This window comes from Chrysoperla carnea, chromosome 2 (genome assembly GCF_905475395.1).
Source record: "Chrysoperla carnea chromosome 2, inChrCarn1.1, whole genome shotgun sequence".
NCBI lineage: Eukaryota > Metazoa > Arthropoda > Insecta > Neuroptera > Chrysopidae > Chrysoperla > Chrysoperla carnea.
Window position 1 is genome coordinate 78,891,565 of NC_058338.1, and position 24,514 is coordinate 78,916,078.

General features: G+C 29.5%; 1 protein-coding gene across 3 annotated transcripts in view; it reads right to left on the bottom strand.

Moving 5' to 3' along the window:
* Positions 1–532: 532 nt before the first annotated feature.
* Positions 533–24,514, bottom strand: part of LOC123292463 (putative sodium-dependent multivitamin transporter) — a 29,142-nt gene continuing 5,160 nt past the window's right edge. Inside the window, exons 1-11 of one of the 3 annotated variants that reach the window (XM_044873142.1) lie at positions 10,698–10,717; positions 10,348–10,495; positions 9,516–9,737; positions 8,437–8,593; positions 4,924–5,107; positions 4,066–4,336; positions 2,890–3,036; positions 2,598–2,822; positions 2,367–2,533; positions 1,313–1,505; positions 533–1,101 (exon numbers count right to left, since the gene is read on the bottom strand). In XM_044873142.1, the coding sequence (XP_044729077.1) occupies positions 1,030–1,101; positions 1,313–1,505; positions 2,367–2,533; positions 2,598–2,822; positions 2,890–3,036; positions 4,066–4,336; positions 4,924–5,107; positions 8,437–8,593; positions 9,516–9,737; positions 10,348–10,470 (1,761 nt within the window). In that variant the 5' untranslated portion in view covers positions 10,471–10,495; positions 10,698–10,717 and the 3' untranslated portion in view covers positions 533–1,029. Of the gene's footprint in view, positions 1,102–1,312; positions 1,506–2,366; positions 2,534–2,597; positions 2,823–2,889; positions 3,037–4,065; positions 4,337–4,923; positions 5,108–8,436; positions 8,594–9,515; positions 9,738–10,347; positions 10,496–10,578; positions 10,596–10,697; positions 10,718–24,514 lie in introns of those variants that run through there. The other 2 variants (XM_044873143.1, XM_044873141.1) reach the window with 2 other exon arrangements.

Genomic DNA, 24,514 nt, shown 5'->3' on the forward strand with positions numbered 1-24,514 from the left:
CTGATAACAAAATCATTCAATAATATTTTATCAAAAAATATATTTATTTTTAAATTTTTGGAAGCCCATACAATTTTTGTAGATTTTTTTTTTTAAATTTTCACATAAAATACCATTTTGAGATCAACAAAATTAGGATTACATTTACAAAACAATTTTACAAAACAAGAACAACATTTATGAGTTACATAGGAATGATATCATTTTTTTAGGCAATGTATACCAGTCGATAACAATAATTAATTTAAAATAAATACTTCGTAGCCATAAATCTAATAATTAACAACTTAGATTACATGTCATTACCGCACCAGAGATAAATTCCATTCGAGATTAAGGTAATATAGGAGTATCGAAGTCATACCATTCTATAGTCAAATTCTGCCCTGCAAAACGTTTGAATAAGTACATAAACCATTTCCGGTAAAATCGAACAAAGACAATATTAAGAGATCGTGTATTTTTGCATATTTATACTCAAATATATTTATTTCTTAAACAGTATGGAAAAAAATTATTTTTGGTTATACAGGAAAATTAAAAATTATGCACTACGAATTTTCAATCAATATTATCCCATGTTGTTATAATTTCCCTCTTCCCAATAAAAAGTACTCGATTGGTACCTGTATTTTTTAACAATCAAATTTTCTTCACCCTGAACTGGCGATGATGGTCATGTTAACTTTATCTGTGTTAAAATACATCAAACTTTGTATTGAGTCCGAGTGTTTTGGTTTTTTTTTTTTTTTTTTAGAATTATTGATTGGTAATTTTATCAATTTCTGAACTGAAATTTAGCGCGCTTTATATTCCTTTCATAACGCTTTCGTAAATTATAAGTTTTTATGTATTTCCTTTCTCATTTGTTGGTGTGGTAATCACATATAAATTAAATTTCCGATGTACACTCGTCTAATCGAATACGTTCTACCAATTATGGCCGCGCTTTTCTAAATTTTTTTACCAAACTCAATATGTAACATGAGTTTATATTGTACGAATTTAAACTAATAAAATAAAAAATCGTTATAAGTTGGTTGTAAAATCATTTTTTATTACATTTCCATCAGATTTTTTATTAATTTCCGACGTGCTTGTCTGAAATAAATAGAAAATTTTTTTAATTAATATAATTTTCTAGAATTTGAATGTGATTTTTAAGATAAACATATTTGATATTTGATTTAATCGTCTGATTTTTAGTATTTCCCATCATCCACACTCTCGTAGAATATCCTCACCGAATATACTCGCCAAAGTCATCAGAAGTAAATCAAATATACTTTTTCAATTTTCATTAATTGTTTACCTGACTTGATACTGAATATCTCCGCAGTGATCGTCGTAACTTATTCGCTAATGGTGGTACAAATAAATCTGGATTTAATTTTTCCGTATTACTTCCGGTTAGTAAACTAACCACATAACCAATAATAAATGTGAGAAGAAATCCAATAACGCATACCCATAAATACGATAATCGGTATAAATAAAAATATTGACTGTAACAAAAATTTATATAATTAAGGCAAATTTTAAAAAAGATTGTACAAAAAATAGCCCGTCCCGTTTTCAATGCGGGATAATTAGGAGAAAAATACTAGTTTTTAAGAAAAATTCGGAGTGTAGGAAATATTTTTACAAAAATCGGAAAGGTGCAAAAAGCCGGTTTTTACATAAAAAGAACCGGAAAAATAATTTTTTTTTAAATAAATAAAAGGGATATAGTAGCACTTAAAAAAACGACAATAATGAGAGTAGCTGAAGTCAATTCCGATGCAAACTTTATGCCCCGCAAGAAATACATTTGGGGTACAAATTGTAGCTTTTTATCTTTAGTAAAAATTATTCGTCTCAAAATAATATATAATTTCCGCACAATTTGCGAAAATACAAAAATACTTGCTTCGGAAAAGTCGTACGCAATCAGTAATGAAGCATAAGACAATTTAAAGAAAAAAATCATTTTCTTCGTTAAAAGTTGTCCTACAACCTCTTCATGAAAAACAGGAATTTACAATCTGTAACAGTTGCGATCGCGACACACACTGGTCAGTGCATAGTAGACATTTCTTTGCGTTTTCACGGTTTCATCAAGATTTACAAAAATATATCATTAAAAGCTACGGTTTGAGCCTGGAACGGATTTCTTATGAGTCCTTTTTTCGTTTTATTTTTGCAAAAAAACCGGTTTTTCTTACCTATAACTTACTATAATCCAATATATATACTATATTTTTTCTTAAAAACTAATATTTTTCTCCCAATTATCCCGTTAAAAAACCAGACGGGTTAATTTTTTTAACATGAAAATACTCAGCCTGTACTATTAAGAAGGAAAGAAAAAAATAAATTTCATTTACCTATCGTCCCTCGAAGCTGTTAAAGAACTAACATATCCAGGCAGTATATGTGTGGTGGAATTACATCCCTCAACCGAAACTGGTAGCGTTGGTGGCATTGGTCTTGGTCTACCAAACGCAATCCATCCGGAGATAATTAATCCAATATACAATCCACTTAAAGCACCCTTCGAGAAAATTTTAAATTATTTTAATCAATCAATTTTCTTTAAAAATTAGGAACAAAAATACCTTTTGATTTGATCTCGTACAAAACATTCCGAGTGTGAATAAACCAAGCAATGGTCCGCCACCAAGACCAAATAGCGTTAAAGCAGCTTGTAATAAACCACCTAAAAATTGTGCTAAAAATGCAACAGCCACACATAAAACGCCGTATAGAAATGCTAAGATTTTCGTATAAATAATTATTTTCGAATTTGGCAATGATTTTTTGTTTATGGAACTGTATAATGGCTGAAATACCAAAAAAAAAAAACAATTATTTATTTTCGAATATTCAGAATAGAAATTGTAAATTTACCTTAATATAATCTTCTAATGTAACAGCAGCTAAACTATTAACACTGGCTGAAATACTTGATAACGAGGCACTAAATATCCCAGCTACGAATAATCCTGTTAAACCCGGAATGTGTCCCATGCTTTCGACTACATAAAAGGGCATTAGCTAAAAACAAAAATATATTTCGTTACTTGAAAATTATATTGATATAATTCATCATAAAACAAGGAGGGTGGGAGTTTCGAGCTTACTTAATTACTAAGACTAAAATGAGCTCAATTGTAATAATCAAAAGCAAGGCATGCAAATATTATGAGTGTTCAAATGTCAGGAAACCGAGATCGAAGATAATTCACGTTCGGAAGACCTTCAAACAAAACATCGAGCATATAAACAAAATTTTGATCGGTAATCTCCATTTAGCATAAGAGAAATAGCATGTTACCTCGGAATCTTTCACAAGTTGAATTTTACTCGGTTATTACCTAAAGTAAAAAACGCAACAAATACCGTTGATCAATCAATGTCAGGACCAAATCTGGTGATTTGGTCCTGACTTCATTTTGTTCTCGAAACTATAATTATCACTCCGTGGCACGCACAGTGTGTCGATAAAATAAAATTTTTGTTTGAAGTACTGAAACTACCAGTAATCGAGATGTAAATATATATACAAGCTCATCGCGGGTGCAGTATTTTTCAGAACGATAACTCAAATATGACGTTAAAAAAGAAAGAAAATCACGAAGTTTATGTATTATATGCGTATTGTATGGTGGAAAAAATATTTGAAGACAGAGTAAATCTTAAAAACTCTGAAAAAGTCGTAGGAACTTTGAAAAGTCTTAGGAACTCTGAATAACTCTGAATTTTTCAACGTTTTTGGACTGTCTAATTCAGAGTTATAGACAGTTCAAAAACGTTGAGAAATTCAGAGTTCCTAAGACTTTTTAAGACAATCCTTCTTCAAATATTTTTTCTCGGGATGTCAACATGGTTAATCCGAACCAGTACTTTCACTTTAATCTAAAAATGAAGATATTGATTATAACGACTATCGGTTATAAAGACCATAATTGTTAGTCCCATCAGTGATCTTATGGCTGATTTCGACTGTATTCATGATTAAACGAATTCTGTGTTCCATTTTAAAACTTGCATATAACTTGTCTTGTTTCTGTTAATTATAATTACCTGATCAGTGCTCGTAATACGACCAGCAGTTTTTGGATCACAATCATAATATTTTGAATAAATGGCAAGACCAGAAAATGAAGTACTTAAACTTAATACTGTTAATATTGGCCAATTTAGCCATAATGTTTTTTGTGCAGTCTTTAAATCTTTAACAGTCATATAACGTTGTACTTGAGTTTGATTTACAGCATACAATGATAAATATGTTACAGAACCACCAATAATCAATGAAAACCATGTATGACGTTCTGTAGGGTCGGGGCTGAAACTGAAAACAAAATCGGTCTTCGTTAAATCATTTCAAAATTGTAATTTATTATTGTATTTCTGGTTGAAAGATAGTTACATTTACAGGTATTTTATATACAATTTGTTTTTATATCATTTCCCATACTACATCATTCAATGTGATAGAGAGTGCATATATTCATTAAGTAATGTGTATAAGAAAGATACTATTATGTTTGTAGCTTTGCTCAGTGACATTTTTCTTTGAGTTTTAAGACTGACTAATTTGATTTTTTTTTACTGTGAAAACAGATAATCTTATTCTCTAAAATTAACCCCTCGAAAGAATTTTTCAAAAATATTTATTACAATAAATGTTATTCAAAAATTTCGGGAAAATAGCACTTTCTTAGACATTTTAGCTTATATCTCGGGTTCTAATGAAAATGGGAAACTCTAGGACGTCTCATTTTCAAAGTTAAGGCTCAATGGTCGGAGTATAAAATAAGCAAATTGTTTCCAAGAAAACCACAATTAATATTCAATTATTTTATATGCCAAAAGTGTGTTTTTATTTATCATAGTTTTAGCCCGAAAGTGTTACCGTTGATCCCCGGTAATACTTACTTAAAAAACTCAATACGCCCTCCTTTATCAGCAATTTTCCATATTTCATCTAAACCGCCAGTTTGTATTGCTGCACAAATGATAATACTAAATATGGCCAAAAACATTAAAAACGATTGGAATACATCCGTAATAACAACAGCTTTCATGCCACCAAGCGTTGAATAAAATGTACAAACAAATCCTGAAATTAAATATTGATTAATAGGCAAGCGTTCTTCTTGCAATAGCTTTTGTTGTATAAATTATTTGTAATGGCTTAGAGGAAAGCTTGGAAGGAAAGTTTTGGTAGATATTTAACCTAAAAAACAGGGAACACCTTTTCCAGATTTTTTCATGAAAAAGAAGATAGACACTATGGTGCTATAGTTTACGCCAACAACGGCAATGTGGCAAGAGTCCCGTATGTAGCCCCATTTAAATTTACAAGTTCAAAAAAAAACTCGATCGGAGAAGAATAATATAGAGACAATAACTCAACGTTACAATCGATCAACTCATTAAAAGATGCTTTCGATAAAATTACACTGCCAAACCAGGGAAGTGATAAGATATATTTTTTTCACTAATATTGATAATAAATATTTATTAAACTGCATAAATAAATATAGAATTTTGTTTTGTGGATCAATATTTCAAATTTTTAATTTTTAAAAGTTTATCGGTAGATAATTTTTATCATGAAATACATAAATTAATTAAATTTTTATAATTTAAAAAAAATGTGCGTGTACCCAATTACCTAGTTACCTAACTTTTATATTAATAAACAAAAATACTGCATTATTAATAATTTTTATCTTTGAGGTGATTGAACTTATTCAAGTTACTCACATTTTAAGAATTTATTTTAACCGGACTGTTCATCATTTTTTTTTTTTAATATTTTTTCATTGGAAAAAAATAAATAAAACAAAAAATGAATTATGAATTTTAATGTCGGGTTGTGTAAATTTAACTCGTCCAGTTTCTTTATAATGAATATAGTTAAAACAACCCATAGTAATATGCTTGAAGAATTGACTTTATACCTAACTTTTCGACGAACCGTTTGACTTTTTAATTTTTCGATAGGGATGCATTGTACGAAACTTGTACAGTAAAAAAGACGTTTCGCATTTTACTAAAACCTGATGGAATATGTTTCTTAGGTGTCAGATATCATTAGTAGGGCATGAGTTAGTGGTGCAAATGTTTCTATTTGTTAACAAACAATAAATTTTTAATTCAATAAAACGATCAATGTTAAAGTTCACTTAAAAAATTAGTTATTAGGCAACTTGTAAGACGTAAATGTTAAGTATTTGTCAAATAATCGAACTATTATACATGTATAACACATGCGTAATTCAAGTTGCCTATATATATTAAGTTTGTACGTTAAGTTTGTTGCGCTACTATCTCATGCGTTACTAATGATATTTGTCACCTAAGAAACACATTCCATGAGGTTTTAGCAAAATGTGAGCGGTTTCTTTCATTTTCCTTGATTTGTAACATCTTTAAATGAATTATCAGTGTAAGTATAGAAAACGATACTACTATATTAAATGACTATCTTTTACTACTTACACTCAGTCAGTAAATACTAGGATACAAATAGAACATAAATATAATTTATTGTCCTTATCAATTAACTAATTTATAAAATATGTTCAAAAAAATTAACTATTTATTTACAATATTGTGGTTATTATTAATAATTAATTAAAATGCTCAATAAATATTAGCTATTATTTTTTAAATTTTAATAACAATGTATGAAAAATGTTTGAACATTCTGTTACAATTTAAAAATGTGAATAATTATTAAAGTTATAGATAATTGATTATCATTTATATTTATTTCTGAAAATGTTGGTAATCACGTGCAATTAACTGGCCTAAGTTAATTAATGTAAATACATGCCACGATAAGCTTTTAAATTTGTTAATTTGTCACCAAATGAGCGTTTTGTTGGTAGTACGACACGTTTTAAGGTAGTACGAGCGCCAAGGCAAGTTGTTGACTTGTGGTTGAAATTATTTGTATCTTATTTTCAACTTTGATTATTAATTTTGTTATTACTTCATGAATGTAGACGAAAAATCAAGCTTTTTATTTAAAATTGCCTTGGTGCTCGTACATCCTTAAATGATTCTGAATGATAAAAAGAAAAAAAAAGTTATCGAATTAATTTTAAGTTTAAAAAGTGACAAAAAGCAAGCATGGTTTAACATGGGACAAAATGGAATATATAAATCGATATTTCTCAAAAATAAGGTCGATAACTATACTTGAAACCTTTAACAGAATTGCAAACAATTTTCTATTAATTTAAAATTATCATACGTAATTATTTAAAATTTTCCCTATGAACGCACATAGCAAAACAGGTTGGTGAATAAACGTCCTTCAAAGACTATTTTTTGTAATTTCTAAGCTCAAAAAAATAAAATTATGATCAGTCGTGGGGAGTGTCAAAGTGGGTATAAAAAACTAATAATAAAAAAAATATTTTGACTGGAACGTAGAATTTTTGAATAGCAGTTCAGCATTGATACCACTGATCCATCAGGCAGATGGAATTCAGATTGAATTTTTAGTGTTTAGTTTCTACAACCCTTTTTGGCGGTCGCCATTTCAATGCATTTTCCCATCCCAAAAGTACCCAACACGCCTAAAAATGTTTTCACTTCAAGTTTCACAAATTAACCTCCTTTAACCATTTTATGTTGGTTGAAAGGTTAAAATTTGAAAATTTTCAAAAAATTGAATAAAATTCGAAAGCTTGCTCATTTCTCTATGAAATGATAAGACAATTTAAATAAAAATTATAAAGAAACCATATATAAGATTATTATAAATAAACCATAAGATTATTATACATATCTAATTTAAAGTATAACAAGTGAAAACAAACAATTGACTGAATTAATTGTTGAAATACCATGCATAGTCAGTGTTGATTTCTTTATCACATAACACATACATACATGTGACACATACATAACTGATATTCAAGTATGATACATACTATAAAATTTCCGCCTAATTGGCGCCCTCACGGGTAATCAGTTATGTTTACAAAAAAATGTTTCAAGCAAAAGTTGTTTATTTTTTTATAAGAAACATTTTTTACATTTAAACTTTTGTTCTATCTTTAACGGTTTACAAGATGGATCCTACGGACCCAAGACCCAATAGACCTATGATGCTCATTTACGAACTCGACCTCATTTATTACGCCCTGAGTAAGTTGTAAAAATTTCAGCTCGATATCTTTTTTCGTTTTTGAGTTATCGTGTCCACAGACGGACGGACGGACAACCGGAAATGGACTAATTAGGTAATTCTATGAACACCTATAGCAAAATTTTGTGCGTGGCATCAATATTTTTAAGCGTTACAAACTTGGGACTAAACTTAGTATACCTTGCATATTACATATATGCATGGTATAAAAGATGAATATCTACAAATTGAAAATTGAAAGGAAGTTTTTCAAATGAAAGTTAAATAAAAATTATTACCAATTACTAAAATTGCAATTTCTTTTTTAATACCAGTTAGCGCTTCTAACGCTAATGCAGGCGCATATAATACAATTCCCATATACAGGATCATTTGTATGGAATAAATAGCAGAAGCTGATAGCCTTGATGCCATTCCAAATCGCCTCTCTAAATACTAAAAACAATAGAAAATATTTTTCGATCAATTGAAAATGATAAGCGATTAAATTTTTTCGCAGATTAGATTATGGTTTAAAAATAATGAAATGCAAGCTCATTTAATTTTAATGAAAAGCTTAATGGATGCAATCTTAAAACAATTTTGATAGATGATATAAAGGTGATCCAATTTCAGTTTACCATATCATTTCATTTCATTGCGCTTGTTTCGAACGTCAAATGTTAGTTTGGAACATTCCATTTACGATATTCTCAACACTCAAATTGGTCACTTGTTCAACAGAAATAACAAATCTGTAAGAACTATGTATAGAACTGTAAACATTGGGGATAGGGTAAGGCGTATGTAATATCGTAGCCTGCGTTCAGCCAAGAATGCGCCAATGAATTACTTTTTATGCGGTTTTCTATATCAACCAACCTACAACGTTGGAGCGTCCAAAAAGCCTACGCCAAGATATAGTCGAAATTATTCCCCCTATACTTGCGAAAGATAATCACCCCGAACGCATAAACTGCTACAGAAGATCTAGCTGCTACAGAAAGTCTAACCTCAATTTGGATCACCCCTTTCTTTGGTCATTTGAGATATACAAGTAGGAATATTGGAAAAATCAGTAAAGACGTCAAGCGGCCAATATGACAGTCATAAGCAGGCTTATATCTTAAAAAAAATAGCAGAGGTCTATGAAATGACTAAAAAAGTTGGCTATTTTTTACTAACTTTTTACTTTTACTCTGCACGGAGGTGAGAAAAAACATTTCTTAGAGTAAATGTTACCCAAAAAAATTCAAAAATCGGATTAGTTTAACTATTGGGCATGTAGCTTCTAAAATGTGTGACACCTCATATACAAAAGAAAATGATAAAAATTGACTGAAAATGCAGAAAATAGTGAATTAAAATGATTATTTACCTCATAAGCACTAGTTGTTTCTAATTTAAAAAATACTGGTAAATATAAATATGCAGCGATTGGCGTTGATAAAATATAAGCAATATTAATCACTACAAATTGTGTACCATATGTGTAATTTTCACTTGATACACCCAGTAACGTTATGGCAGACATAAATGATGCCATTAATGAAAATGCTACAGGTGTTATTGACATACTTCGATCGGCTAATAAATATTCCTGTAAAACAAACAAAACACAAGTGAAATTTACAAAATTAAAAGAAATCCCGAAAAATTTATCGAGTACGGAACCCTAAACTCGCACTTTAAACTTATCTAAGAACACTCTCCATTAAATTACCTTTTTCCTTAGAGCTTTCTCCAAACTGAACCGATTTTGAGAATCATCGCCTATTTTTTAGTTGTTCCGAGTACGGAACCCTAAACTCGCACTTGAAACATAGCTAAGAACATTCCCCATTAAATTATCTCTTAAACAAAACTAAAAAATATAAATCGGTTCATTCGTTTATGCGCTACGATGCCACAGACAGACAGACAGACACACACAGAAAGCGGTCGAACTTATAACACCTCTTTTTTGGTTAGGGGGTTAAAATAGTAAAAGCTTCACTCTGAAGCTTTTTGATCAGCATTTTAGGCATTATCTCAAACTGCGTAATCGTTGAATTAATCATTGAAATGAATTTTTTAACAGATAAGATTATGGGTGTGAAACTATACAAATTTCAGGACGTTGTATTGCATAAATTTCCAGAAGGACTTTTCAAATTATAGGTGAATAAATAGTATTTTCGAATACTTCTTATACAAATACTGAAACTTACTTGTGTAGTTTTTTGTCTGCCTCCGGTAAATCTGTAATATACGCCTATGGACGATGAAATCATAAGCATTATAATTAAAACCACATAATCCCAAACGTCAAATTTCGCTTCCACTTCATCCATGTTTTTGAGTCTTATTTAACGTCTCCTGAAACAAATAAAATTCAAGGTAAATTTCATTAAGTCAAACTGGTTAAATTTAGGTATTTAAAAAATGAATTAAACAAGTACTATATGTAAAAAATAGTACGAAACATATTTCGAACAAAAAAAATACTTTCGAAAACTCTTTCCAGGGCATGCCTAAATAATAAATGTTTAATAAATCTCATCCATCAAAATTGCCGTACGTAAGACGGTCACAGCTTTGCAGCAGGGTTGCGTATTTTTACGTTTATTCTTGCTGGCTCCTGGTGAAACTATTGCATTAATGCAATTGATTAATTGGAGATGTTCAATTTGAATAAACAAGAAAAAAGCCATAATATGTCCTTGATTATTAATCAGTTATTAATTAAAAATTTATCATTATAAATTATTAATTAATGTTTTTTAATCGTAGAATGTCACATCAAATTATATTATTCATGTCAAAATTAAAAATAAATTATTTTCAAATGTTAAATATATCGTTCGTTTTAATTATGCAGCAATAAATGATAATGAAATTAATATTTTCTACTTATGATTCCTATACAGGCTGTTACCAATGAGACCTGGCATTACTACACATAAACTAGCAGCCAAGCCGAGGGAGACGCTATGCCGTAAAAGCATTTGCGTCTGACAACTTTGAACTGGCAACGTACATTCTGAAATCTCGTCGGTAGGTTAACGAAAAATGTATTTATAATCTTTGCATGGAGAACAAAAATAATCGAGCGTGCTTGTGAAACTTGGGCAGTTTCTTTTCGTTAACTCCAAACTATTCTACACGGGTCAAAATGCCTTCATATAAATACCATTCCAGCATTAAAATCATCGCCCCATTACTGACTGGCTTATTTTTCTTTTTATTCTCCAATACAAAAAGAGAGTTATAACACCTCTCTCTTTGATCTTTTTTTGTGTTTGAAAGGTGACTTGTCTTACTTGTCATTATCTAAAGATATTCTTGGAAAGCATTAAAAAGCAATAAAAACAGAGTAGGGGAAGGTGTCCTGTAATGATTTCCCAAAGAAAAATTGTAATTTATTGGCAAACTATTCGAGAATTTTGGTTTCTTTATTCAAGTGTTGCAATAATGGCATGTCAATTTTTGTTGATTTGACCAAATTTTTAGAACTATTCAATTTTTCTCAAAACGTATTGTTTTACTGACTTTGTAAGAATAGGTGCATAAAATGATCCCATTGCATTTTTTACCAAACAGTTCACATAAAACGTTAATTGTTCTCTTGCTTTAAATCAACGATTAGAAAGAAAACAAAAATCACTGGTAAAATCATCTAAATCAATACATTCAAGACCCGCCACTTGATGGGCTGGTCTTGAATGTGTTGATATTATAATTTTACAAATAAAATAGGGATCATTTTAAACGCACATAAAGGGGATCATTTAATCCGTAACGACATATTTGAATATCGTCATAAAAACTGACCTTAAAATTTATTGTACGACTATCCAAATAAGTTAAAATGTTATTAAACGTCAACAGAATAAAATAATAAAACAACCAGACAGCGAAAACTAATACAAAAAAAGATATTTTACATAGAAATTTGTGTTACCATAGATCATAAGCAGTAGAATTAATATTTTTGCTATGAAACACAAAACAGCTTATACATCGCGATAAGTCTTTGTTGAACAATTAATTTGATCACGTGGAAGCCATATATCGATAAATAAACTAGATGGCTTTAATGATTCACTTAAAACAGCGAGAGATCATTTTTCCCTAAGGGATCATTATATAGCACTTTCCTTTATAACAAATTAATATCTGAAGAATATTTCGCGAAACTGTGTTTTCTTGATGACAACAAAAAATTTTACGTGTAAATGATTCAAATCGTAAACCATTTTCATGGAATTATTTTAAAGTCATGTGGATGTTCCACACCAATGTTTTGGTACCTACTATATAGTTAACTGTAATAAAGCTGCATATGACATAATTGAACATTGAACAATTTTACAAGGCTAATCTAAAATATTTAATACCGATGCAAATATTACTTAAGATAATGCATGATTGCTTAAGGCAATATTTTTTTGATAAGAAAAGTGTCACATATTACAAATAAGTTTGTAATAATTATATGGTATATTACAAAGATAATTAAATAATAAATATAATTCCTAATAGTTTATCTAAAAATATATAATATTTTGATAACCAGACCGGAATTGACTTATTTTAAAGTCGTACATTCGTCAGTGATATTAGTAGAGATTTACAGAATTTCAAAAAAAAATTTCAATTTTTTATTCATTTAAAATTATTTAAGCTTACATCCTTCTTTCCTATTCGCACATAGCGAAAAAGGATGAAAACTGAACGTCTTTTTGGATAAAAGGTCTGATTTTTTTTTATATGAAGTTGGACTACGTTTAAATCATTTTTAAATAAATTATTGCAAATAAAAAAAACCTTTAGTGCCCTATAGAGACTAATTAAGGATATCACGATAGTAGTTACACAATAACTACTCGATAAGGTATGAGCATGATAGTAGTTACACAAATTTAAAAAAATATATTTTTTCAATTTTGATGGTGAATTATGTTATAACTTGACAACATAAGACGAAAAGTAAGGATAAAATTTTTCGATTTCTGGAATAATTTTCAAAATATCGAAAATTGAAAATTTTGTTTAATTATTTATCTTTCAATATTTCGAAAACGAAGGCAGATATCGAAAAATTTTATCCATATTTTCGTCTACATTCATGAAATTTTAACAAAATTAATCATCAAAGTTAAAAATAAGGTACAAATAATTTCAACCACAAGTCTAAGTCTAGCCTTAGCACTCGCACTACCTTAAGCGTTACTTTTGATTTATTTTAATTATGACAAAACGGAAGAATAAATTATCGAGAACAGAATATTGTCGACGGTCAAATGCTCCATTTTGGTGTCTACAAAACATGTGGTTAACATAATTATTTCTTTTTTTATTATTTTTTATAAAAATATAACGCAAAAATTGTTTAAAATTATAACGCCAATAAAATAAAAGCATTCATTTCCGATATTTTATTATCAACAAGTTAATAAATAAAATCCAAATTTGAGTTGAGAAAATAACAAGTGAAAACAAACAATTTACTGAGTTAATTATTGAAATACCATGTATAGACAGTGTTGATTACTCTATCACATAACACATTCATACATGTCACACATATATAACTGATATAGCCATAACATACATACTATACAATTTGCGCTCTCACGGGTAAACAGTGATTTTTACGAAAAAATGCTTCAAACAAAAGTTTTTTATAAGGAACATTTTTTGCATTTAAACTTTTGTTCTACCTCTAACGGTTTACAAGATGAGTCCTACGGACCCAAGACCCAAGTGACCTATGTTGCTCATTTACAAACTTGGCCTCACTTTTTACGTCCTCAGCACGCTATAAAAATTTCAGCTTGATATCTCTTTTCGTTTTTTGAGTAATCGTGATGACAGACGGACAGACGACAGACATACAGACAAACAACCGAAAATGGATTCAATGAACACCTATACTAAAATTTTTTTCGTGGCATCTATATTTTTAAGCGTTACAAACTTGGGACTAAACGTAATATACCTTGGTATATTTCATATACATGTTATAAAAACATCCATTAAATGTGATGATACTTAAATATGATTTTTTAAATAAATTTAAAGTAGTAAAATCTAGATTATCTTGTTTTTTATTATTTTATTTTTTACTTCAAAAATAACATTCAGCCAAGAACAAATTCAATATCATCGTAAGAATGATATTGAATTTGTGCCCTAATTTTAATATAATATTGTTAATAAGTTATAGCTCAAAGCAATAAAATTAAAAAAAAAGACAAATTAATGATTTTAACAGATTAGACCGACCGCAATCAACAAATCATCAAAAAAACATAGGTAGGTATAAATACATTATTCTACTTTTTATCTAATGTCAGAATTTTGATCAGCTATTCGAATTCCAAAAGATAAAAATTAAAGAGAAAGTATCAGCATTCAAACCAATTACAGTGGACCCTCGGTAATCCGGCAAACGTTTTGCAGGGCAGTTTCGGACTATCGAATTTGTCAGATTATAGAGTATTGCCTAAGACCCTTTTCAGGACTTTTTTTCAAAAGAGTACCTTGTAATCCGACAAATCTCAAATATAATGATATATGTTTTATTCAATAATATGCATCTATTTACCATCTTTTAATAAAAAAAACTAGTTCGGATTAAAAGGGGGTCCACTGTATGCCCCAATTCTCCACAACTAAGATATTTATTGCAGCACTCACTGTAAGCTTTCCAATTAAGTATTCAATAATAGTTAATAATTGCTAAATAATTTGTACGTGCTGATCAAAATTTAACAATGTGTGAAATTTAAACAGAATTATTAAAAATACTTTTATTATTATTTATTTCCTGAAACAAAATTAATGTTATCACTCCGAAAAACAAAATTAGAAATTTTATGTTATGCTAGCAGATTCGCACCCGCTTCGCTGAGAATTTTGAACTTTAAACACAAAGACTACCGCCTTTGTTTTCTTCCTTGCCTTCACTTATTCTCCATTGTGTTCACAATTTCATAAATTTAAATTTTTAGTGCAGATACCTAAGTTTTTTTGCATACAAACTTTCATCTCCTATTTCAACCCCTTAGGGGAAGAATATCGGAAAATGCTTACGTTATAAAAACAACACATTCTCCAAGTTTCAGGTCTCTACGATCAACGGTTTAAGCTGTGCGTTGATCCGCCAGTCAACCAGTCATTCAGGACAAAGCATTTTATATGTATAGATGTAGGCTTTAAAGTGTCTAGCTATACTATTGCATTCACAAGATTTTGATTTGAATGATAAGTTTTAATTTAAACGGGGCATAAAAACCAATTATTGATCGGGAATAGGGAATATTTATGAATTTTTTTTGTTTGTTTTAATAAAAGCTCATTCATATGACAAACAGCAGAGAAAAATTATTTTCCGAAGAACTATAAAACAAACAAGATAAATCCACCAAAGTATTGTGAATGCACCACTGGTTTTGATTAGCTATTCTGTATCTCTTTCCAGAATTTGACATTATGGCAAACATAGTATATACCGTTATAAAAATTTCAGCTTGATTTCTCTTTTCGTTTTTGAGTTATAGTGCTGGCAGTCAGGCAACAGAAAATGGACTAATTAGATGATTTTTTGAACACCCATTCGCTTCGTGCGTGAGTTTTATTGGAGGCGTTTCCATGGTAACGATACACTACTTTAATTATAGAATTGTATGGATGCATACATAAATAATTGTATGGATTGAATTTATGACTTACATTGAAAATTTAATATTATTGTCTCACAAATTTAAATAAATAATTATGATAATTTACATTTGAAAAATAATATTTGTGCACTTTGATTTCTTATTTTCGTAATTTTTAAGGCATTAAGTTTAATAATTAGTGTTTTTCAATAATTTTAATTTGACATTTTCTATAAGATTAACATGTAAAGAATTGAAAATTAGTCATAACAGCTTCCTTTATCGCCAAAATTTTTCACTGGAAGCGCTGACATCGTTTTTATTGTCCTTACTATGACTACGCACGCAACGAATACCAAAGTTTTGTTCATTGGGTGAGTATAGATTGCAAAATTCCAGGACATACTTACAAATGAAATTAAATAAAAGCTTTTAAAAAAGAAACAGTTATCATAAGCAAAGTTGCAGAAAATAAATTTTACTCTAACTGATCAATAAATTCAATATAATTTATTGTATTAGGTAGTCATTGGTCTGGCTCCCATAGGCTATATCCACCATTGCTTGTTAAGAATGTAATATATAAACGTAATTATATTTTCAATGTTAAATTATAATAGAGATTGCCAATAAACAAATTTTTTATTAAGCATTATTGTTATTCATAAAATGTGGTAATATTTATTAGTGTATTATTTTAAATTTGCAAAAACATTTGTTAGTAACACACGAAATTTCCGCATTTGATTTTGCGCTAAAATAAATCCAAGGTCATATAATACTGCGATATACATATTTTGTATGGATATAGATTAAGGGGACGAAAATAAAAGAAATAACTTCTTTTTTTTTTAATATTCAACCCTTATAATAATAAAAAGAATGGAGTGTAGCAACATTGAGGAATTTAAGTTTAACGTAATGAGAAAGTATAATTTTTTATTAAATCATCGAAAATTAGAAATTTAGTTTTTCTGGAAACATTTATAGACTTTTTTTAATTTACAACTTTTATTTAAAGCAAATATACAACTTTAGGAGCCAATTTTGACTAAAATTGAAAAAAAAAAACCATAATAAATAATTAAATCCCACTTTCGTTTGCGGCAAACCTCAGGTGCCCCCCCCCCATTAAAAATTTCAGAATTTATTTAGACTTAGCCCAACTTTATATTTAAAAAAAAAAAAAACTAAGCCTTTCATCCAAAATTACCCTGGCGCTCGCACATCCTTAATTCTACCAAGTCAAATTATTTAGACAACACAAATTATCATATAATTAGAATTTGTAGTCATAATATACACATGCACATATTTTGAAAATATTAAAATCATTGATTTATATTATTTTATTTTAAAGTAAGTATGCAAAAATATGGTTTTTAAATAAGAATAATACGAACTATTTAATTTAATTTAAAATAAAATTAATATTTTCATTGATAATGTAAAAAAACAATGTACTAATTTTTTTTTTTAAATTCATTCCTTAAAACCACACGTGTAGAAATGTTTTTTATTAGGGACTAAAGTCTAAACATAGCGTATGAATTACTACTTATTACGCTGTGATTAAACAATGCACATAGCATTTATGGTAAAATATTTGCCTATACGTCATTCGTTCTCACAAATTCTACAATTAACTTTACTAATAAAATGTTAAGGTATTACGAGCGCCAAAGCAAGTTAAGACTTGTGGTTGAAATTATTTGTACCTTACTTTCAACTTTGATGACGAATTTTGTTATAATTTCATAAATATACGAAAAATTAAATTAAATTTTTCGATATCTGCTTTGGTTTTCGAAATATCGAAAGCTAAATAATTAACCAAAATTTGCAATTTTCGATATTTTGAAAATTAATTTAGATATCGAAAAATTTTATTCTTACTTTTCGTCTTAAATCGTTAAGTTATAACATAATTCACCATCAAAGTTGTAAATATTAAATATATTTTTTAATTTGTGAACTGCACTTCCTTGCTTATACATCCTTAATAGGATGATAAATTATATTATAACTTGACCATATAAGACGAAAAGTAAGAATAAAATTTTTCGATATCTGGTGTAATTTTCAAGATATCGAAAATTGAAAATTTTGTTTAATTTATTAAACTTTCGATATTTCGAAAACCAATGGATTAAGAGTCAGCGCCTGCCAGACATACGTTAAAGTAAAAAAAGCTGAAATTTTATTTGCGTATTCTCCCTGGTGCAGGGAACAATCTTTGGGGGTTACAAACCTTGACTAACGGTGTCTTCGGTAGGTATCGGGTAATCTAGGGGCGCAGTACCTGAGCTCTCTCACGTTAAATTATAAAAGCTGAAATTTACACAGAGTGTTTAAATGACCATTCTAAGTCAATATTGAAAAGGCCAGAAATATCCGAACGGTCTAACACTCCCCCAGACGCGGTAGAAGGTCAAATGCACTGAGAGAGCATTGCTTAGGTAGATGAATGCATTTATGAGAGTATTCGTGCAGTTTAAATTTTATAATTAAAGAAAATACAATAATTTTTAAATAACCAGACATATTCGAAAGGTTGAACACCCTTTTAGAGTGAATAAAGGCTAGCTAAGACTATAAATGAGAGAGCATTAGAAAAGTGTTAAGTTAAGTGAATTTGATGCAAAAAAATTATTTAATCAGTACATAGAAATTAAAATTAGATTGTTTATTTACTAAAATAAGTAAATAAATTAAATTTAGCTTAATATTAATTAATGGTATAAAATCGAATGCATCGATAGATCGCATCGTTACTTATGTATATGAATAAATGGAAAAAAATATTTATCAGTATTTTTGAATTATATATGTATTTTCGAAGGTAGTGTTTTGAAAGAAAATTTTAGAAGCAAAATTGCAGTGAAATATTGACCTTCTACCGCATCTGGGGGAGTGTTAGACCCTTCGGATAGGTCTAGCCTTTTCAATACTGAATTAAAATGGTCATTTGAACATTCTGTGTAAATTTCGGCTTTTATAATTTAACGTATGTCTGGTAGGCGCTGGCTCTTACTTGTATAAGGCACATATCGAAAAATTTTATTCTTGTTTTTCGTCTACATTCATGCAGTTATAACAAAATTCATCATCAAAGTTAAAATAATTTTAACCCTAAATCTACGCTGCTTACATCCCTTATACATGAACAGACAGAGACAACACTTGGTTTTTTTCTTTTCTATGTATGCCATTTGCTTATTATATACTTCTTATAAAAAGTTTTTTTTTTAAATTTATTATTCATTCCAAGTGAAAATTATTAAAAACTTTCAAAATATGTAGTCTTTTGAGATTCCTCCATAAGAGCCAATGTATTTTTATAACGATTTTCAATGATTTTTTCTTGAAAGTATGCATGGGATGATATCAAAACTGAATTCTTTTATTATAAGACTGACTTTAAACAAATAGTGCAATAAATAAGCCGGAAAATGTGGAAAAGTGGTGGAACAGCTCCGATTTCAAAAATTTTTTGTGTACGTATTCCTTAGACCTCTAGGAACATTCAGCCGCACTAACCTTGGCATTGGAAAAAAAACTGAGAAAGTTAGGGTAGTTTTCCCATCCCCAAAACTCTCTAAATAGTAGCAGTGAAAACAAATCAATATTTTAACTCAAAAATCGTCTTCCGAGGGTTTTTGAGGTCGTTGATCATGAATTCAAGGTTAAAAAGCAACTGAATATGGTTTCAACCCCATTAAAATTACCCTTAAAGTGATAGAGACAAAAACTTTATTAAATTCAAAATTTTGCCTCAGAAATCGTGTCTCGTGGAGTTTTTAGGTAAGGTGTTCAAAAATTTAAGGTCAAAAAGCAATTGAGGATTGTTTCAACCCCATCAAAAGTACCCTTAGAAGTGTCAATGATAGAAAAAAATTGAAAATTCTGAATTTCACCTCAGAAATTGTCTCTCTCTGGTTTTAGAAGTCATTGATAATGAATTTGAGGGCAAGAAGCAACTGAATGTAGTCCCAAGCCACCCCTAAAGGCCACCCCTAGAAGTGACAGAGAAAAAATTTAAAATTGTTCCTAGAATATCGTCTTTCGGGGGGTTTTTGGGGAAGCTGATCGCGAATCCAAGGTCAAAAAGTAACTTGGATGGTTGCAACCCCATTAAAACTACCCCTAGAAATGTCAATGATAAATAAATTTTGAAAATACTGAATTTCACCACAGAAATTGCCTCTCTGCGGTTTTAAGAGTCGCTGATCATAAATTTGAGGTCAAAAAGTAACTGAATGTCACAGCATCCTTATTAAAACCTCCCCTAGAAGTGACAGAGATAAAATTTTAAATTTGAATTCTCTCCTCGAATATCGACTTTCGGGTAATTTTGGGGGCGCTGATTACGAATCCAAGGTCTAAAAGTAGCTGAAGAGGGTTGCAACCCCAAAAAAAGTACCCAGAGATGTGAAAATGTTAAACATTTAAAAAAATTTAAAATTTCGCCTTGAAAAGCGTCTCTTGAGGGTTTTCGGGGTCGCTGATCACGAATCCGGGGTATAATTAGAAAAATTTCAACGTCCAATATGATTTGCGTGAGATTTTTTGATTCAATGTAGTGTTTTGATTCAACGGACCCGAAAACCAGCAAGACACGATTTTCGAGATGAAATTTAGAATTTTCTAAAATAAATTCATTGTCGCTTCTAGGGATGGTCTCAATGAAGTTGCAACCCTCTTCAATTACTTTTTACCTCCGAATTCGTGATCAGCGACGCCAAAAATCCCTCAAAAGACGATAACCGAAGAGAAATTTTAAATTTAAAATTTTTTTTCTTTCACTTATAGGGGTGGTTTTAATGAGGATGGAGCGACATTCGACATTTTTGACTCAAATTCATGATCAGCGACTACGAAAACCACAAAGAGGCCATTTCTGAGGTGAAATTCAGAATTTTCTAAACTTGTTTATCATTGACACTTCAACGGATAGTTTTATGGGGTTGCAACCATCCAAGTTACTTTTTGACTTTGGATTCGTGATCAGCGACGCCAAAAACCCCCCGAAAGACGATATTCGAGGAAAAATTTTAAATATTTACTCTGTTACTTCTAGGGGTGGCTTTTAGGGGTGGCTTGGAACTACATTCAGTTGCTTCTTGCCATCAGATTCATTATCAACGACTTCAAAAACCACAGAAAGACAATTTCTAAAATAAAATTCAAAGTTTTCAAAATTTTTTAATCATTTACACTTCTAGGGGTGGCTTTTAGGGGTGGCTTGGAACTACATTCAGTTGCTTCTTACCCTCAAATTCATTATCAACGACTTCAAAAACCCCAGAAAGACAATTTCTGAGGTCAAATTCAAAATTTTTTAAATATTGACACTTCTAGGGGTAGTTTTAATGGGGTTGCAACCATTTTCAGTTGTTTTTAAACCTTGAATTCATGATCAGTGACCTCGAAAACCCTCGCAAGATGATTTTTGAGGTGAAATATTGATTTGTTTTCACTGTTACTATTTGGGGATGGGAAAACTACCCTAACTTTCTCAGTTTTTTTTCCAATGCCAAGGTTAGTGCGGCTGAATGTTCCTAGAGGTCTAAGGAACACGTACACAAAAAATTTTTGAAATCGGAGCTGTTCCACCACTTTTCCACATTTGATGGTATTTTCCGGCTTATTTACTGTAGTAAAATAGCAAGCCTTTAAGATCAGCTCGTTGTCCTGCCTACAAATTAAAATAATCCTTAAATAAAGATATTAAGATAATAATAGAACAATAGCGCGTAAAGCTAATTTTATAGTTTAATTTTCTGGGCCTCTTATTCTCATTTAAGAAGCCTTCAAAAATTGGTTTAAATTTCACATGAAAAGGTTTTCACCAGTATGAAATATGGTTTTTCACCAGTATGAATTCGTTGAAAATATATAAATATGTACTTATATATATATACACTGAATGGGAACATACCACTAGCGCGAGGACAATATTTTTAGTTAAATCGTGTACACCAGTGTATACATTTTATTTATACATAAGATATATATACTACATATATGACTTATAATAATACTCTTCTGATTTAAAAAATATAAATGAAATATAAATTATATTTTCATCTTTTAAGACAAATCGTGAGCAATTTTCTTTATAGAATAAAAAACAGTTCACAGTTTATATTCTTTTAGAAACATATAATATCGATTATTACGAGTGATCTGAAGAAAAAAAAACACATTGTTTAGAATATTTTTCCATGATTTTTTCGTGAATTATCAAATATAGCATAACATTTTTAAAATAAACCATTTAATTACGTTATAAAATTTGCATTCTTAAGCATTTTTTAAACAGCAAACAAGTTGATTTTTCAATTTTTTTTTTATTTGCAACATTTTGTAGTTATTTTTTTAATATTTATTTAAAAATATGTATTTTGTTCACATTTAGGCTGACTTACCAGACTGGCGTTTTCTTTGAATCAGACACGGAAAACAGGATTAAAATAATATTTATGGATATTTTCATTTTATTTCACAAATTTTCAAAAAAAAAAAAAAAAAGATATTGGTGATAGATATCATGATAGTAGAATTTATTATAGTAATTTGGAGAGGATAGAGCGAAAAAACCACGTAGTCTTTTTATATGTTACAATTGCGATTTTTGCGGGTTTTTAAAGAGTTAAAAATTTGCACTAATTGTAGAAATATCACCCGATGAAATTAAACAGTTAAATTTCATTCTAGAAAAAATTCATTTCTAGAACATTTCATGTTATTTGCGGTTTTGAAAGGTTTTCACTTTTACAGTCCTTCCAAATGAACTTAGAGAGTTAAAATTTAATTGCACTAAATGTAGAAATATTATAAAAGTGTAGAAATATCAATTGATAAAAATAACTGGTTAAATTTTTTCGTAGGTTTTACTATTATATAGAATACTTTCTACGTAGGTGTTATAAAAAATATTCGACATGTCATATTCGTATAACTTTCGAATAAGAATTCTATCCATAAATACAAGGATTGTATATTGAAATTGACCTACATAATAAAATGATTATTAAAATTCTATTAACATCATCTTAGAAAAAATCTTTAGAAAAATTCATCACAAAAAATAATTAGAATTCTTTTTTTTATACTCATAATAGAAGAAGGAATGCATTAAAACCTTATACGTCGAATGAAACCTTTTGTATTCTTTTTTGTCCTTGTAGGGTCAATAAAAAATTGTACTACCCCTGTATATTTTAGGTCAGAAACATCTTTTTGGGTCAAAATAGCTCTCAAAAAGAACAAGTGAAAACAAACAATTGACTGAGTTAATTGTTGAAATACCAAGTATAGACAGTTTTGATTACGGAATCGTTTGTTTTTTCACGTCATGTAAGTAAATAGAGATACTTTACAATTTGCGCCCTTACGGGTAAACAATGATGTTTACGAAAAAAATGTTTCAAACAAAAGTTGTTTATTTTTTTATAAGGAACATTTGTTCCTTTGTTTGTCTTGTTTTTTTTTTTTTACTTTTAAACTTCTATCTCTAACAGTTTACAAGACAAAATTGACCATTTACGAACTCTGTCACACTTTTTACGCCCTAAGCACGCTATAAAAAATTTCATCTTGATATCCCTTTTCGTTTTTGAGATATCGTGGCGACAGACAGACGGATAAACGTCGAGAATTGACTAATTAGGTGATTTTATGAACGCCTATACGTACCAAAATTTTGTTGGTAGCATCAATATTTTTTAGCGTAACAAACTTTCGACTAAACTTAGTAGACCTTGTTGTATTTCATATATACATGGTTTAAAAATATTCTTAAGTACTCGGGTATATTACATTTTTACAATTTTCTTTCTTTCCTTTTGTAAAGGGTCATTTTGACCAAAAATACGACATCTCGTATATTTAACGGTAAGAAGAGATTTTTTTAAATATCGTCTAAAATCTTTTTATTTCATAGCAATTCTGGAGATAGTTCAAAAACCAAATCGATAGTTCAAATCGCCAAGTGACTGAATTTTTATGTTTTAAGATCCTAATTACCCTAAAAAAAGGTAAAAAACACCAAAATCCAGTTCATTTTGCGACTGACAAGTTTCTCCGGTATAAAATGAAGAAATAATAACTCTATATCACTCCTCAAATACCATTTTAGTCGGCATTTTTGAAATTACACGTTTCGGGTTCTTAAAAGAACCCGACTTTATTTATTTTGTATTTTTAAATTTGAGGTAATCCATTCTTATTACGAACTATCAGGCTAAAGGATAGAGCAAGCTACTTCCTATTTACTAAAGATAAGGGACGACTTCCATACTTTTCGGAGGAGACACCTCTCTGAATCCGTGTTAAATTAAGAGTTATTCGTAATATCACACTAATCTTGAACATCGCTGTACTTTGTACTTAGATTTTCAACACAAATGAAATATTATGTTAATCAGTCTTTACATTGAACATTCAACAATATTTTGATGACCGTAAACTTGTGTATTTATTAATTAGTAAAAGGTTACTGAACTGATTGATCCATGTAAATAGCTTTGCATAAATCAAGCATGTAGTACAATAAACAAACCTAGAATTTTTTGAAAAGAACCAAAAAGTTCCACTTTGTTTCTTTAAATTTTTAACCGACTTCAAACAAAAAGGGAGGAGATTATCAATTCGACTGTCTTTTTTTTTATGTGTGTTACCTCAGAAATTTCGAATGGGTGACCGATTTTGATGATTCTTTATC